The 17,509-nt window shown below is 42.5% G+C and overlaps 1 protein-coding gene across 1 annotated transcript; it reads right to left on the reverse strand.

Moving 5' to 3' along the window:
* Positions 1–89: 89 nt before the first annotated feature.
* On the reverse strand, positions 90–17,494 carry LOC108933523 (ras-related C3 botulinum toxin substrate 1). Its single transcript, XM_018750655.2, has 6 exons — positions 17,187–17,494; positions 3,471–3,542; positions 2,920–3,037; positions 2,640–2,702; positions 2,380–2,539; positions 90–2,092 (listed from the first exon to the last, which is right to left on the reverse strand). Exons 1-6 carry the CDS (start codon positions 17,219–17,221, stop codon positions 1,962–1,964), a joined length of 579 nt encoding a protein of 192 aa, XP_018606171.1. The 5' UTR covers positions 17,222–17,494; the 3' UTR covers positions 90–1,961.
* Positions 17,495–17,509: the final 15 nt, after the last annotated feature.

Here is a 17,509-nt window from a genome sequence, read left to right on the forward strand (position 1 = left end):
GCACATAACATATGGAATGTCTGCATGTAGATGATGCTGTGCAATAGCTTAAGTTCTACAATGTAAAACACAAATGCATAGCATTTAAATAAGTTTCAAACATTTATTGGCTTTTTTAAAATCAACAAAAAAGGTTGGGAAAGAGGATACACTTTTACCTAGAAATTGTGAAGAGTTGAAATAATGCACTGCTGAATGCCTGAACATAAAGAAACCAAATCAATGGCCCACATTTACATGCACATCATTTTCAAAAAATACTGGCTCATGCCAAGTAATTTCCCAACTATGTACTCTGAAAAGCACAGAAATGTTCTTATTCCTGCACACATGCTTGAAGTCTCATGATGTAGCGTCAAGTTCTGAATACTCAAAATTAAAGTCGTCACACAACAGTGGAGGTTTCATTAAAGGTCCGCTTTTCGAAGTTCTGAATTTAAAGTAGTTACTTCAACTCCTACAGCCAGTGTTTAGCTTAACAGCATTTGAATGCTTTCCATTTTAGAATACAAGCATATTACACTGACAGCTTTTATTCTGTTCTGGGTCACATTCTAGAGTAAGCATTTCAGAATAAGGCTTTAATATGACTAGTGTTGTGGTATTTCAGTATTGCAGGTGAAGTCTGAATACTGATATGAATGTGGCCATCATCCATCGTGCAATTTCAGCTGCAGCTGCTTTACAGATGGAAAAAAACACAGATTTGTACAAATTTTACCTGTCAGTAAAAAGTACATTGCATACCATAACACCATACAGCTGAAAGGAAATTAATGTAATTATTTGCATTAAGAGGTAATAAACAAAATTTGTAGTGTTAGTTAATATAGAGCAGTGTAATTTCCATTAATAAAAGTAACAAGTAATAAAAACACCCTATTCATATGGCAACAGAAACCCTTGAATGTATATTATGTGGACACTGACAAAGATGAAGCAGCCACAGGGTAGCTTAAGGGTATTACAATTTCAGACATACAAATAGGTTTCTAAACAGAGAAATACTTTAAATCAGTGTTCTGTTTTGGAAAATATTGTTGACAAAGGAATGACTTTTATGAAGGCTTAATTATAAATGCCCAAGACCGAATGATGTCAATGTGAAGCTCCAAGCGCATTCCAAAGCAATCTTCATAATACACATGAAAAGGCCCATCCTCACCAACTGCAGTACAGTTCTGCATCGTTTCAACTGGGTTTGTATGGGAAGGTGCTTGGTGCGAGAGCACATCTCCTCACACCTTCATCTGGCTGAGACACAGCACACCGTAACAAATTCCAGAAGAGCAGCTCGAGTTCCTCAAGTCTCAACGATGGTATATGGGCAGAATCACCATTCCATCATGTACGTTAAACACACAGGAAAGCTGAATTCCTGCATAACTCCTGTCTGATGCTACAAGTCAAAAAGCCTCTGTAGTTTGCAGTAAATGGGTTTGTTATTTTAGAATCGGTTGCCACGGACCAGTTCTCTATGTCTTAAATTATTTCTAGTTTTCTTTCTAGGCTACAATTTGCTGCTAAACAAAAATTTAACTGGATTTCAGAGATGTAAACCAAAATAGAAACATCTGTTCAAAGTACAGCTTTTACGGTTGTAATGATCTCAGATCTGAATTTTGGAAAAACCTCAATTAAATACAGCTGAAGACTGTAAATATAAATTTTCATCAGGAAGGAAAATTAAGTTTTATGTTTACTTTTCATAAAAGTTAAAGGAAGAAAGTACTTTAAGAAGGCCTCTGGAATTACTTTAGACTTTAGGGCATGTAAATTATAGGGATGGGCCTTTGATCTTATCCATTACTAAAGCTAACAGTCTACTTACAATTTTATGCATACAGTAAAATCAGTTTATTGTAAGTTGTTACAATAAAAAAGGTCTGTCTGGATGTCAACATTGTGTCTTTTCATCCTCCTCCTGGAGATTTTCTCAGTGCAGCAATGTCTGCATGTACCTAGAGCAGCAAGCACTTCCTCTTTCTCTTTTTCACTGGAGGTGGACAGAGCACAGCACGGATGGCCTCATCAAAGACCGTCTTTAGCCCCCGCTGCGTCAGGGCAGAGCACTCCAGGTATTTCACTGCTCCTGTAGAACACAGGTAATGCAGGTAAGGCAGGTAAGGCAAGCGGTCATGCAACATGTGTTCCACTAACATGCGTGTCCCACTTCCACAGGATTAAATATACTAAGGAAAATGAGTGGCTAATGTCACCGTTTCAAACGTTTCTCACACCGATTACTTACCGACAGGCAATGTTCTTACCCTGCTGCCTTATCATGTGTAAGCAGCCATGGCAACAAAAAGGTACCTTTCATTTTCCCAGCTAAACTAAAAATATGTATTTGACAAACTCCATGTAACAGTCACCAACCAATTTCTTTAGCCATGGCCAGGCCTTGAGGGTAAGTGATCGGTGTCAGCTTCTTCTCCTTCAGCTTCTCAATGGTGTCCTTATCATCCCTCAGATCAAGTTTGGTGCCCACAAGGATTATGGGAGTATTAGGGCAATGGTGTCTGACTTCTGGGTACCACTGCAGAGACAAGGATAGGTCATCAGCTAACATTAAACAGGAACGAACTTCCTTCAGGAATAAAGCACACTCATTTTTCAGGTTCAATGGAGATGCTTACCTTAGCTCGCACATTCTCGAAGGAGGCAGGGCTCACAAGTGAAAAGCAGATCAGGAAAACATCCTGGGGGGGGGAAAAAATCACAGAATTACAGGTCCATCATGGATTCCATAATTTTGATCACAGGAAGCCCCTCAACATAAATTAACAGTAATCACTTAAGTGTGCCTCAAAAACTTGAGGAAAACAACATGTACACCATTTAACCCATGAACACAAATGGGATTTAGGGAGGGAAGCTAATAGAGGTAAATGGCTTACTGATGATATCAGCACTTACAGTTTGGGGATAGGACAAAGGGCGGAGCCTGTCATAGTCTTCTTGCCCAGCAGTATCCCACAATCCCAGATTGACAGGCTTGCCATCCACCATTACATTGGCGGAATAGTTATCAAATCTAAGGGGGAAAAAGACAAATAGGACGTACTTAACAACTGACTCAACTGTCATATACAGAATGCCCAAGGAGGGGTGGGCAGTCACTGGCACTCAGACCCTCAGAGCTTTTTTTGCCCCCTGGTTTCGGTTGGTAGCTTTTTGTTTCCTCTCCTCTATGGTCAGTTGGCTTACTTATAGCTTTAATATATAACATAGTTCTTGTAGTAATTTAAGGTATGGCTAAACTTTTATTTAACGCCTCATCCTTTGTTCAGCACTCTGTGTAACTGTGTGAAAAGAGCACTTGAAAAATGAACTGAATGGAAAAATGGGAGAAAGTGTGGAGTTATTTAGCTTATATTGTACAAAGGAAAATAACTAGTTAAAAGTCAAACAATTTAATGCTTTTCGTGTTCTTTGTTCTGTCTGTGTATGTGTGTGTCAGTACTTACACAGTGGGAATGTACTCTCCTGGAAAGGCATTGGTGGTATAGCTGATAAGCAGGCATGTTTTTCCCACAGCCCTGGAAGAACAGGGTAAAAAGTCAAAAACAGGCCTCACATAAAACTAACAGATAACCGAAACCTGTAACCATTTGGGGCTACCATCCTTAATGACTTTGTCCTCATTTCTTAATTAGAATATTACCATATACAGAGAGCCTCTGTCACCAGGGTAGAATGTCCAGGGGGATAGGCAGCTACTGGAACTTGGACCCCTAGAGATTCAATTTTCTCCCTCTATTTGGGAATTTGTTTTTCTCTCCTTGGTTGCCATCTGGCTTGCTTAATAGCTATTTATATATTATTATCCTATATATCCATCCATTTTCTAGCCCGCTTGTCTTTCTAGGGTCAATAAGGTAGCAAGAGGGAGAGCAGAGAAGCCCAGACGTAACTGTCCCTCACAACTTCCTCCAGCTCAGCCCAAGGGATCCACAGCCACTCCCAGGCCAACTGGGAGACATAATCCCTCCAGCGGGTCCTGGGCCGACCTCGGGGTCTCGTCCCAGTTGGCAATGCCTGCTATACCTCCAAAGGGAGGTGCCCAAGGGGCATCCTTAACAGATGCCCAAACCACCTCAACTGGCTCCTCTCAATGTGGAGGAGTAGCAGCTCTATTCCCGAGTTTCTCCCGGATGGCCGAACTCTTTACCCTGTCACGGAAAGTGAGTCCCACCACCCTGCAGAGAAACTCATTTCAGCCGCATGTATTCACGTTCTTATTCTTGCGGTCATTATCCAGAGTTCATGACCATAGGTGAGGGTATGGACGTAGATCGACCGTACATAGAGAGCTTTGCCTTATGGCTCAGCTCCCTCTTCACCACTATAGTCCGGTACAGGGACCGTATTATTGCTGCCGCTGCTCCCAGTCTGCAGCCGATCTCAACCTCCCTTCTCCCCTCACTCGCGAATAATATCTCAAGATACTTAAACTCCTTTACCTGGGGCAAATTCTCTGTCTATCTCATATCTTACATTACTAACCTTTGTGCTTAATTCCTATAACTTTGTTCAGTGCCTTATGTCACACCAGTGAGAAAAATGATGTGTAAAAATGAACTGAATCACACCACAGGGTCTTCAGGTTCAAAGACACATCTTTTCTTTCTCAAGGCATTGGATCATCTGAGGATTACCAGTTATCGTATGTGGTCAGCTGCTGACAGTATATAAAGCACAGTCCAAGGCCACAGCTATGTCAAACAGCGAGCAGGACTGACACACTAACAAGGTCAGGTCTGGAGGCAAATGGAATGACACTTTAACAGGACAATATTCACTCAAAGAGTGAAATTACAAGGAATTTATTCAGCCAGCTTCCACAAGGATCATGGAAATGAGGACTCATCTGCCTGCATAAAACACCAACTTGAGACCTGAGGAAATGACGTACTGACCTAATCATTATTGGGGTTGTTCAAACACTACACTCCAGTTCCATCTTTGATGAGCTTTATGCTGCAGTAAATGCAACACCACAGACAAACAAATTGCAAGTATAATTTTGAAAGAAAATGAATCTCTTTTCACAAGGATAAAAAGGCATATTACAAGATAAAATTTTAATTTACACATTTGGTGAAGCAGTTCATATATTTTAAAACTTATTTAATACTTTGTTTTACAGTTGCATTCATTGCAAATACATTAAAAATGAATTCTAAAAATTAAATTTTAACTATCAGTGTAACGCATTATAATAGATGTTCATTACAGCATTGCCGCTTAAGCGGTGGAGAATTTCCCATTTCAGAAGTGGGTGACATCAAATTAAATTTACTCTAGCATTTGTATCCAAATAAATATCTGCATGTGTGGATGATTTCCTTTTACACTTTTGTCAGTGTCTTCATTACTTTGCATTCACTTTTGATGTCTTGTGCTTAAAACTAGTCAAGTAATTTCTTCTTCTGTCTGGGAGGTTGAGAAGCTCGAACGGGTTATTAGTAAGGCGGTAAGAAGGTGGCTAGGAGTGCCATGTTGTTTAAGTAGCGTAGTGTCGTATGGTAATGGCATGTTGGAGCTGCAAGTGACTAGTTTGGTTGAGGAGTATAAGTGTGCAAAAGTGGGTTTGGAGCTGACTCTAGCAGAGTTGAAAGATGGATTTGTGAAAAAAGTAGCACGGTTGGTGAGGACAGATAAGGGATGGAACCCCAGAGATGCGATCCAGAACACAAAAGGAGCACTGCAGCTGTTGGACATGTGCAGAAGGGGAAGGCAGGCTTTGGCTCTGGCTGTATGCGACAGATGACAGAGTGCTGCCCCCGAAGCAGGCAGACGGTAGCTGGTTGTTGAGCAGGAAGAGGAGGCGAGGTGTGCGAAGGCGGTCGCATTAGTTAATCAGGGTCAGTGGGTGAACTGGGAAGGTGTGGAGAAGAGGAAACTACGTTGGCAAGATGGATGGGCTATGGAGGCGAGTCGCATACATTCATTGTTGGAGCGACTTATGATGTCACAGAATGTAAGTAGTGGACAGGTGGTGATGGTTCTTGTAAGTTGTGTAGCGCTGTGGCACATTTTGTCAGGGTGTAAGGCTTGGCACAGGGGTGCTATACTTGGTGCCATAATCAAGTTCTTAGATGTTCAGCAGGTGTTTTTGAGAACAAGTGGAAAGTGGTGAATTCTTTGCCTGTTTGTAGTATAGCTAAAGCAATTGGATTTGTGCAGGCAGGAGAAAGTAACACCATGCAAGAGCAGACATCCTTTGACATGTGAGATAATGCACGGGACTGAAAGCTGCTGGCTGACATGGGCAAAGAACTCCAGGTGCCGCAGATCATTGCGGTTACTTTGTTGCATCCAGACATGGTCTTATATTCGGAGTGTGAGTGGATTGTGTACTTTGCAGAGGTAACAGTGCCATGAGGATGCTATTGAGGAGGCATACAAGTGGAAATTGTTAAAGTAAGCAGCTTTGGTAGAAAAGGCAAGAGACCATGGGTGGCAGGCTCACGTGAGACCAATATAGGTAGATGTTAGGGGATTCGTGGCTAAATCAGCTACTGTACATCGTTGTTAGGGGAATTTGATATTAGATGCTGCTCCTTAAGGGTGGTGGTGAAGGAACTGTCAGACAGCTGAGAAGACAAGTCAGTGGCTGAAGAGATAGCAGGGTAGTCAGGGTTACAGCTCAGAGGGAAGTGTGTAGTGGTGGTAAAATTAGTGGCAGGTGGCTAGTAATGGGAGGCAGCTGATGGTATGTAAGGAGGTGTGGCCTTGTTAATTATGTTAAAGTTCGTGGAGTGGTGCACTTGCACTTTTTATTGGCAGGTATGGAGATAATCCATTATGGTTGGAGTTTGTGAAGGTGGTGCCTTTAAAGGTATGTATGAAGCTGTGGTTTAACTGGGGAAGCTGAGCTTGTGGAGTTGTGATATTTGTTGGGAGTGAAGGGCATCAAACGTGCATGTGGAGGGGGGTGGGTCTAGGATGCCATACTGCACTGTTGAGCCTTCTGGAGGTCTCATGGGCCTAATTCAATGAAACACTGATGACGGAAGGTGCCCACTTGACAACCTTAATGAAATACCCATGTTGCTATCCTGTGGTTGTACTGGATAGGGAAGGAAGTGAAGCTTCTTGGTCTCGAGTCATGGCGGTATAAATGTTGGCAAGGTTGAACGTTCTGTGGCTTCATGCTGAGGCCAGTTGGACCGAGTCCTTGTGTAGAGCCGTTGTAATGTATGCGTGGGGTGTAGCATGTCCTGTGTATCTTGAATGTCCTGCAAAACACCACCACCTCACTGACGTCTGTTCTGTGGAATTCACTGGCCATTGTCAGCTTCATTTACACTTCATCCACAGTCATGTGTGAACAGGGAGTATAGCACTGGGCTCAGGATGCTTCCCTGTAGAGTGCCAGTGTTGAGGATCAGTAGGGAGGTGGTATTACTGCCAATCTGCACACGCTGGGGTCTGTTGGTGAGGAAATCCAGGATGCAACTGCATAATGCAGCACTCAGTCCCAGCCCTAGTAGTTTCTGGATCAGCGTGGTTGGGATGACTGTGTTAAATGCTGAGCTATACTCTACAAAAAATAGCCTTGCATAGCAGTTTTTATTATCCAGGTGAGACAGAATAGTGAAGTGTGTGTGATATCGTGTCTTCAGTGGATCTGTTGTGGCGGTAGGCAAACTACAGTGGGTCCAGAGCGTCTGGGATGGTATCCTTAATGTGTCCGAGCGCCAACCTCTCAAAGCATTTCATTGCAATGGGGTCAGTGCCACAGGGCGATAGTCATTAAGGCAGCTCACTTTGTTCTTCTTAGGAATGGGGATGATGGTGTTTTTGAAACAAGTGGGTATAGTTGAGCTTCTTAAGGAGGTCTTATATGTCCGTGAAGATAGTAGCCAGTTGCTCACTGCATGTTTTTAAAACTCACCCTGAAATTCTGTCCGAACCAGCAGCTTTGCAGATGTTGACCGGCTAAAAGTTCTCACCTGTGCCACAGAGACAGTGAGACTGGTGTTATGTACTGTGGGGATGCGCAGCGGGGTGTCTTTGTTCTCGAACTCAAAGCGGCCATAAAACGCATTCAGTTTGTCAGGGAGAAATGCAGCGGCACCTGTCAATGTCCACCTCTGTGGTTTGTAATCTGTTCAAGTTTGGATTCCCTGCCACAGCCTACGTGCACCTTGGGTGCAGTTAAGCTGTGATTCCACCTTCCTGCTGTATTCCTGTTTCGCGATGGTGATGGCTTTGCGGAGCTTGTACTTGCTCTTGTACGTGGCTGTGTCTCCGGACTGAAACGCGCAAGTTCGCGCGTGGCTCTTATTCGGATTTTGGCGGTTATCCACGGTTTTTGGTTGGGGAATGAGCGGACTGTTTTATTGGGTATGCAGACACTAACACAGTATCCGTTGAAGTCCGTGACCACTGTGGCATATTCCTCCAGACTGGAGGATGAGTTTCTGAACATGTCCCAGTCTATGGAGTCAAAGCAGTCCTGGAGCCTTTCCTCTGCTTCTGGTGTCCAGTGCTCCACAGTGTGCGTCACAGGCTCCTCTCGCTTGAGTTTCTGCTTGTAGACTAGGAGCAGCAGAATCGAGGTGTGATCTGACTGCCTGAGGTATGGATGCAGCAGGGAGCGGTATGCACCTTTGTGTCAAGTGTAGCAGTGGTCGAGGGTGTTTGAGCCTCTGGGGGGGGGGGGCAGGAGATGTGCTGATGGTATTTTGGGTACACATTCCTGAAATCGGCTTGGTTAAAGTCCCCAGAGATAATGAGCAGTCCATCTAAGTGCTCGTTCTCCTACTTAGGACGACGTGGTACAGTTTGTTCAGAGCGCTGTGTGTATTCCCTTGCAGTGGGATGTAAACTGCGGCCATGAGCACAGCTGAGAACTCCCTGGGCAGGTAGAATAGTTGGCATTTGATCAGTAGGTATTCAAGGTCTGGAGTCCAGTTCTGTGCAATCACTTCCACATTTGTGCACCATGTGTTCGTAATAAGCATACATCCCCTCTTTTTCCCCAACGAATCAGTCCGATCTGCATGGTAAACTGAGAAGCCCTCGGGCTGGACCGCGCAGTCCAGTGTGCTGGCGGTGAGCCACGTCTCCATAAAGCAGAAAACACAGCAGTTCCATAAATCTCTTCGGAATTTAAGTCGCCCTCAGATCGTCCAGTTTGTTGTCTAGAGACTGAACGTTGGACAGGAAAATGCTGGGCATCGGAGGTCGCAGTCCGCGGCGTTTCACCTGAACGCTGGCGCTGCTGCCCCGTTTCTGAGATTGCGTCTTCTGCGTGATCTCAGGTGGGATGCGGTCATGATGTTCGCGGCAAAGCGGAGGTAGCAAATTCAGCTCTCTAATGCTAAGAACTGCATCTAATCGCACTGTTTCACATATTTGCAGAAGGGTTTGGTGGTCATAAGTAATAAGAGTAAACTGGCTGGAGGAATAGTGACAAACAAAATTGTTAGTTTAGTGTATATTAGTCTACAAGGAGAAGCAATCAACATGTTGCCTCACGCCAGCGCCATGTTTAGGAATGTTTAACATTTTCAAAATCACAGAACTGATGGAAAGGAAAAGCGGGGGGGTGGATGGACTTTCCACAGTGGCCAAATGGGCTCAATTCTTGTGATGGTATATCAAATGCTTTTTAGTTTGTTTAGCAGGTCAAGGTGTCTCTGGGTCTGCAGGAATTTGTGGAGCAGGGCTTTTGGGAAAGTGAAGAAATGACTAACATGGGTGTTTTGGCATTGTGATGCAGTCAGTGGGCCCCTGCACACTATTTCTTTGTTTTAAACAATGGGCAATTTTGCTGGTCACTGTCGTACTCATTTTTCTTACTTTTTGACACATTTTCTAGTGGGCTATTTTGGAACATTTTTCCATAATTTTGTATGCAATTTTTTCCCCTAGTTGCCATGCTGATTCATTACAAAATGAGCAGTTCATGTCTCAACTCTGTTTAGGCTTATTTTCTGCATGTAACCTGCTGAACACTTACGAATGGTGGTCTGCTTCAGGGTACAAGTTAACATCCTTCCTCTTTAAATGACCATGTAACATGACATCTCAAACTACAATGTATCATATGTAACCCAAATATTACTCATTGTATCAATACAATGCACCTGAATACTTCCTTTGCAGGGAAAACTAGTTGGACAAAATTCAGCAAAATACTCCAACCCTCAAACTAGTTCTTTCCTTATCAGGGAATAACATTGTGGTTGTGATGAACCACAGTTCATCCTGGAAGCATCAAGCACAAGGCTGAGGGGGGTATACCCTGGCCAGGATGCCAGTCCACAGTGTAGCCCCACATGTACACACTATGGGCAATTTGTATGTCTTGACTGTGGGAGGAAATGGGAGCACCTAGAGGAAAGCCACACCGATATGGGACAGAATATGCAAATGTCACAGACTGAGTGGGGCTCAAACCCACATCCTCTCGCACCACACAGGTGCTGCAAAGCAGAAGCGCTACTTGCTGCACCACTGTTCCACTCCTGGTGGTACACCTGAGGAAAAAGTTTGTTTCATATCTAATTTAGACTTAATGTCTTGGAAAATGGTCCTAATATAAGCTTTTCTAAACAGTCCTTAAACTAAGTTATATGTTGAATCACTTAAGAATATGTATTTCAATAGCAAATGGCATTTGCATGCTACTAAAATGTTAAGAACCTAAGTCGAACACACCTGTCTCCAGTAGGACTGACTGCTGCAACTGATTCAAATGGCCCAATGTGCTGCTCTGCCCTTCTACTGAACCATAATGCAGATTTACTAGTACTGAAAACAACAATTCTATCAACCTAAAATGCAATTGTAGTGCATTCATTTATTCTTAAACATTGTGCTCTCTGTACACAAGGTATGTATATGATAGAGCCCTTTTTTCCCCAAAGCCCACAAAAGTGATACAAATGACAAACCTGCCCCCTCAATTTCAACCTTGACGAAACAGACTGAAATGAGATTTCAGACTAGGTGATTTACTCCGTTGCTTAAGGTCCTTTCTTCGATTCATATCTTAGAACTGCTGCCTGTGGACCTAAAGGTTTCAGGTTCAAATCTTATATCCAGCTGTAGTACCCTTGAGTAAAGTACTTTCCCTTAACTGCTTCAGTGAAATTACCCAGCTTTATAAGTGAGCAAACAGCTTAATATTAAGCTGCTTTAAAGAAAAGAATCAGCTAAATTAATAAATGTAATTGTCTTTCCCTCTTCGTCCTCCTACGGTGCCATAGCACACGGAATCAAGAGTCTTGCCGAAAGCACCTTGCAGAGACTCCGCTCTGACGCTTAGAGCAGGTTCCCTGACAACATTGGGACATGGCTTCTGCCTGTGTTGGCTTGATCTTAGGGTGCCAATGCCTAGGAGCAAGGGGGGTGGCTAGGAATTCTTGACATTCTGAAAGAATATTGCTGTGCCTCACCCTACTTTTAAATAAAATTAATTTTTTTGGGTCCTCTCCAGGTGCAAACCCACATTTCACACAAGTCTTTTTGAACATTGCTTTTCAAGTTATCGTAAGGTTTCATGGTGTATGTGAATATCATAATTCAATTGAACAATTTTTGTTACCCTACTACTTAGAGAAGTCTTACATTTATTCATTTAGCTGATGCTTTTCTCCAGAGCAAATTACAATGGTAAGGTTACTTACCCATTTACACAGTTGGTTTTTTTTTTTTTTACACTGGAACAATTTAGTGCGAGTGCCTCGCTCAAGCATACTACAGGGGGAGGTGAGGCTCAAACCTGTGACCTTTATGTCCAAAGGTAGCAGCTCTAACCACTAAGCTACTAGCTATCCCTATAGTTTGCCTCTTAAAAGTTAATGCTATCTTTTACCAGAAGAACAGAAAATTCACATCTTCAAAAACGTAACTAGCGCCACAAAGTATTTCACAATAAAGGCAGCATACAAGGCTTCATTGTGACCATTGTCAGTCTACAGATCTAAAACGTACAAACGATGCAAGATCACGTAAAGAGTACAAATTTTATGTTCTAGTAACAAGCCCACCCATGAGAAACCTTATCAAAAAGGTCAACTTGAAACTTAGTCATTTCACATAAGTCTCAAGGTGTCAGCTTTGTGGGTTTAAAAATTCTCATTCCTCAATCAATTAGGCTTCTCAAACAAGACAGCAGACCACTCAGGCAATGCAATTATAGTCCCAAATAAGTGAAATATTTTGTACAAAATCTAAATGTGCAAAATTGCAGCCAGCACAATGTACATTGAGAGATAGTGTTAATGTGAATGTCCATTTGGCAAGCACAGTGCTTTATTCATCTTTTTACTTCATCTAATTTCTCTTAGATCCTTGTTTACTCTTGCTGTGTAACATGTCATCGCTCCTGAATGACAACTGCTATGGTGCAAAATTTCAGAGAAACTGGACAAAGCTCCATAGTATTGTATACACTTTCTACTCAGTTAACTCAAATTTCATCAACATCTATGTGATTATTTGGGGTACATGCAAGCTACTAGTGTAGAGCAGGGGTGGGCAATTAATTTTTCCAAGGGGCCACATAACTGGAACTGTTGTGGAGGGCCAACCCAATAGGCTGAACTTAATTCTGATCAATACTATTATTGCTTCATGAAAAGCAAATTGTATGGTTTTGATTAGCTGCTACACGTAAGAATACATGTTATGATAAGGGTACAAAAAATGTTGAGTAGGTCAAATAGCAGTAAAAAATAAAGCCAAGCATTATACCACTCATTTTATTTTTAACATACTTTTAACCTTCACAAAAACAATACTGAAAATGTGTATGCTTTGCAGTATGTTAAAGACCAGCAATTAATTCACTTTATATAAAAAGCAATAAGTGCTTTTGATGTTTTTGGTTCTTTTTTCATGTTCAGTGAGAGAGATCCAGTCTGTCTTGGGTTTGAAGAAGTGCACTGAAGTCTGATTGAATGTCTGAGGTGGATATGCAAAGGACAGCTGACAGGTGATCATGAGGGAGAGAGGATCTGTATCTAGGATTTGTTGAACTTCCATCACTGAGAATGGATCTACCTACATTTGTGAACAAACATCTTCTGAGCATGCCTCCTCATGTGTGGAAAGTTCTCCTCTTTGAGAGAAGAGTAAAAATCCAGCAGTGATACACTACTGGCAGAGCACTTTTAGTCAGTATCAGACTGCAGGTCAATGAATTTGAGCTGAACAGTGCTGGGTGTATTATCCACACTGCAGGGGGATAAATAAAAGTGTAACAAACTATCTTTGATTCAATGCTCATGCCCTGATTGAATAAGTATTTTAGTTACAACATCAGTAACACTGGTAATTTTTAGCACTGACTTACACAACACCTCCTGATATAATACAATGTAAAAATACCAATTTCTGGGTTTATTTTAGTCACTTTATCCTGCATCTGCTTCAAATGTCCGACAATTTCCCCATCAGATTTGGACAACCATCCTAACACCTGCCAGTTTATCCCATTTCAGTCCCAGCTTGTCCAACTATGCATTTTACCTCCATGAACAAATCACTGCCTGTCGTCATCCCTTTCATTGACCGTATTGCTGCCAGCTCCTCCGTAATCTTAAACTTTCCTTTGTTATCCCACGTACAAAGACAAGTAACTGGGCTGTGTTGCGGACATCACAGCTCTCAAAGCCAAGGAGGAAAAAGTCAAAATTGTCTGCTTTGTTTTGCAGCTGAAGCTTCAGGTTTCCCACGACCAATGTTCTTGATCCTTCTCATTACGGCACGCACATACATAAATTGGGGGAAAAAAAACAGCTGTCGCTTTCAAAATAAAAGCAATGCGGTTGTATTCTGTGCACAGCGTACACTTATTTACATTTGATTTCTAATTTCCGACTGATCTCTCGCAGGCTTGACAGGGACAGCCAAAGGGCCGGAAGTGGCCCTGGGGCCATAAAATGCCCAGGTCTGGTGGAGAGGGTAGGGAACTAAACTGACACCACCTGATCACAACTGCCATAATGAGTCACACACACACCATCCACAACTGCTTATCCTTTGCAGGGGGTGCAGTAGTCTGGAACATAATCCTGGAACTGTTAGTTGATGGGCTAGAAAAGGTACGCCACATAGAGACCAGCCCATCACAGGGTAGCCATACACACAATCATGAACACCGCGACACTAAAGGTAACTTAGAGGTGCTAGTATGTATGAAATCCATGCCTTTGGCCTGTGGAAGGAAACCTGCATAAACAGGAGCACAACTCAGACTAAGACTTAACGATTCAGGTACCAAAGGTGCTGGATGCCCTTGTTATTCGTTTGAATGTCACACACAGTCTCAACTCCTCCAAGTCTTCTGAACCTCTTATGTTATCTTTGAAAACACCTTCATTATTCAGTGCTCTTCCAGTAGTAGAGACAAAAATTAGATTTAAAAGTCAGAATGAGCTGCAAAACTGACTGTGGTGACATGCCCTCTCCAGGTATTGAAAATGGGTGCAGTTTACTAATGTAATGCTTCGACTCTGTCCCAAGATTACATTAATTAAAATGATTATTCAATGGTCTACAAAGGTCAAAGTTGACTTTTGAAAGCAGCTGTCCAAGACACAATGTAAGGCAGATTTTTAGCAGCTTTGAAGCCAAGCTTGTCACAACAGACTTGCCAAGCTAAGACATGTTCATTAATCTGTTGCTGAACTATGCTGTGAAAATGGCAAACTAGTCCATAGAACAGAACAGGTGTAGCCAATGTCGTTAATGAGTGTCAAGTTGATTACTTCCTCTTTGGATTATGTTCCAGACACTGAATTCAAAGTTACTTCCCAAATTAATCTTAAGATCTGGTAGAGTAGTGATTACAGCTGCTGCCTTTAGACCCAAAGGTCACAGGTTTGAGCCTCACCTCCAGCTGTAGTATCCCTGAGCAAGGTACTTAGCCTGAAATTGCTCAGTCCACATTGAAGATATTTCCACTATTTGTTATAAGAAATTCTGCTACACACTCATTTAAACATTCATTATCCTTAACAGCTCATCCAAAGGTGCAGGGTTGTGGTGATCCAAAGTCTATCCCAGAAGCATAGGGTGTGAAGCAGGTAGAGAACACTCTGGACAGGACACCACAAGGCAATCACATACACACTCATACAGTAAGGGCAACGTAGACTCATGTACTTTGGAAGCAAACAGCAGAGCATTTGGATCTACTGCCTTGCACTCCAAGTCTAAGGGGCCCTGCTGCACTAGCATCACCCTTCAGCAACCAACTAACCCTAAATTGCTGCAGTAAGAACTATGCCAGATGTACTAATGGGTAAATACTGCATGTAGGTTCACGCTTTAAGCTGTTCTGGAGAATTGCTAAATTAAAAAAAAAAAAAAAAAAAGGACTAAAAGCTAATAATCCACCTGAAACTGTCTCTGGGCAGAAATCAGAACACCTGGAGGTAAGTAACTTTACTGGAGCAATTTAGAAAAAATATTTTCCTTGTTATATTTTAACATTCAAGTCTTCATGCTAGCACCTGATTAAATCCATGATTTGCTTTCTTGTGCTTGTTTTCCACTCTGACATTCCATCTGCATTATGTGTACTACATGCATAAATTCTTTGCACTCTGCTAGCTGGTTAACCATAACACCCACTTCGGTGACAAAGCTCACACCAAGATATGAAATTTGATAACAGCAAAACTTGTTCCATAAAGGACATTCCACATAAAGCTTACACTTCACATCATCTTTCATTTACTCATTTAGCTGATGCTTTTCTACAAAAGAACTTACAATGTTGAGCTACTTACAATTACCTACCAACTTATACAGCTGGGTAACTTTACCGGAGCAATTTAGAGCAAGTAGCTTGCTCAAGGGAAATACAGCCAGATATTGGATTGGAACCTGTGATCTTCGGGTCCAAAGACAAGTAGTCTGACCACTACACTACCACGCATACAGTCTGAAATTGCTTGTCCCTAGCAGGGTTCGCGACCATCCGGAGCCTAACCCGGCAGCGCAGGGCTGGAGGGGGAGGGGACACACCCAGGATGGGATGCCAGTCTGTAACAAGGCACCCCAAGCAGGACTTAAACCCCAGATCCGACATGCAGCGGGACCCGGCCAAGCCTGCTGCGCCACCGTGTCCCCAAACTACGCTCCTAGCTGTCCCCAAAGATAAACAATGTTAGTGTGTGTCTATTTTAGGTCATTTTCAAGTTACAGCTTCATGGATCTTCAGGAATGAAGCTGGTCCAGATAGAGAGGAAGGCTGCTTTGCTGAGGATCATTAGGCTGAATGTTGCTGGCTTGCAACTGTACAGGTTGTAAGTTTTGGTTTAAATTAGAATTAAAAACGCAGAGCAGAGAGTATGATCCGTTCTACATCTCATCATTGTGTTAATCTACAAAAACTGTATGGACGTCTTTGACACAGTCGTCATTGTGTGAAAAAAGTGCTCTAAAAAAGTACAATTAAAGTGACAGCGCTGGTTAATACAGTACATGCGATGACGTAAACTATTTTGTTACATAAAGCAAACATTTTGTACCGCAATAACGAGATAAGTGTGGAAATGCACGACGGTAGATAGTTTTTATTTTTGTTCTATGATGAAATACACGGAAAGCAAAGTGATCATATTGAAGACACTGCAAAGGAGGGAACCTATGTATGAGGAAAATTTAAAAGCTGTTTATTGAACGCCCTAGAAAATGTTACTAAAAAAAAACTAAAAGGCCGCAGACGAAATGAAAAGGAAATGGATTGTGCGTTAGGCGGTCAAGTCGCCACCCGCACTTGTGTTGGACAGAACTTCAGAAGTAGAAGAAGTCTAGAAGAACATGAGTAAATATCAATATGATTTTATTTCACACATCAATCATGGCCCCGAGTACTGAGTAGCAAGTACGTAGCGCATGATAGACTCCCTTCCTGCTCGATGAGCCCGCGAAGACGAAAGCGAGAATGCTCCATTAAACACACAACACACTGTACTCGTTTAAGTGGGAACGTAGTATCCGGGCCGTGGCCTCAAATGTTAAAGTCAGGAATGCGGAACATGGAGGCGCTAGCTAAGATAGCAACTTTAGCTACATTCGGAACTCCGCCTCAAGCGAGCTTGTGTTCTAAACTAACACACGCTAGCCTAATGTCTCGAGTGGGGGGAAAAAAATACATTAGACTCGAGGAGATAAAGAATACGGATTGTTTTGTGCCTTCAACTCACCCATCTCCGACAACCACACACTTTATGGCCTGCATCGGTGCGTGTTGGTGTTATCAACAGCGCCTCTCCCCACAATCCGCAAATCTCGGTGTCGCGCTGTCGGGCAAACTTCTTCACCAAAAAATTTTTGTGGGAGCGTAGTAAGCGGTAGTTGTCCGCTATGTTAATAGAGCTGAATCTCGAATAAAATAATTTTCAAAGAAGTGGTCTGCTAATAAGTAAGACAACCCGAAAATGAGAAGACAGGCACCACCCTTCAAAACTCTGAATGAAAAAAACAGGGATACAGACACCGGAAACTGCAGCGCGTCGTTCCCTGTGAC

The sequence above is a fragment of the Scleropages formosus genome, chromosome 5 (genome assembly GCF_900964775.1).
Source record: "Scleropages formosus chromosome 5, fSclFor1.1, whole genome shotgun sequence".
NCBI classification, from domain to species: Eukaryota; Metazoa; Chordata; class Actinopteri; order Osteoglossiformes; family Osteoglossidae; genus Scleropages; species Scleropages formosus.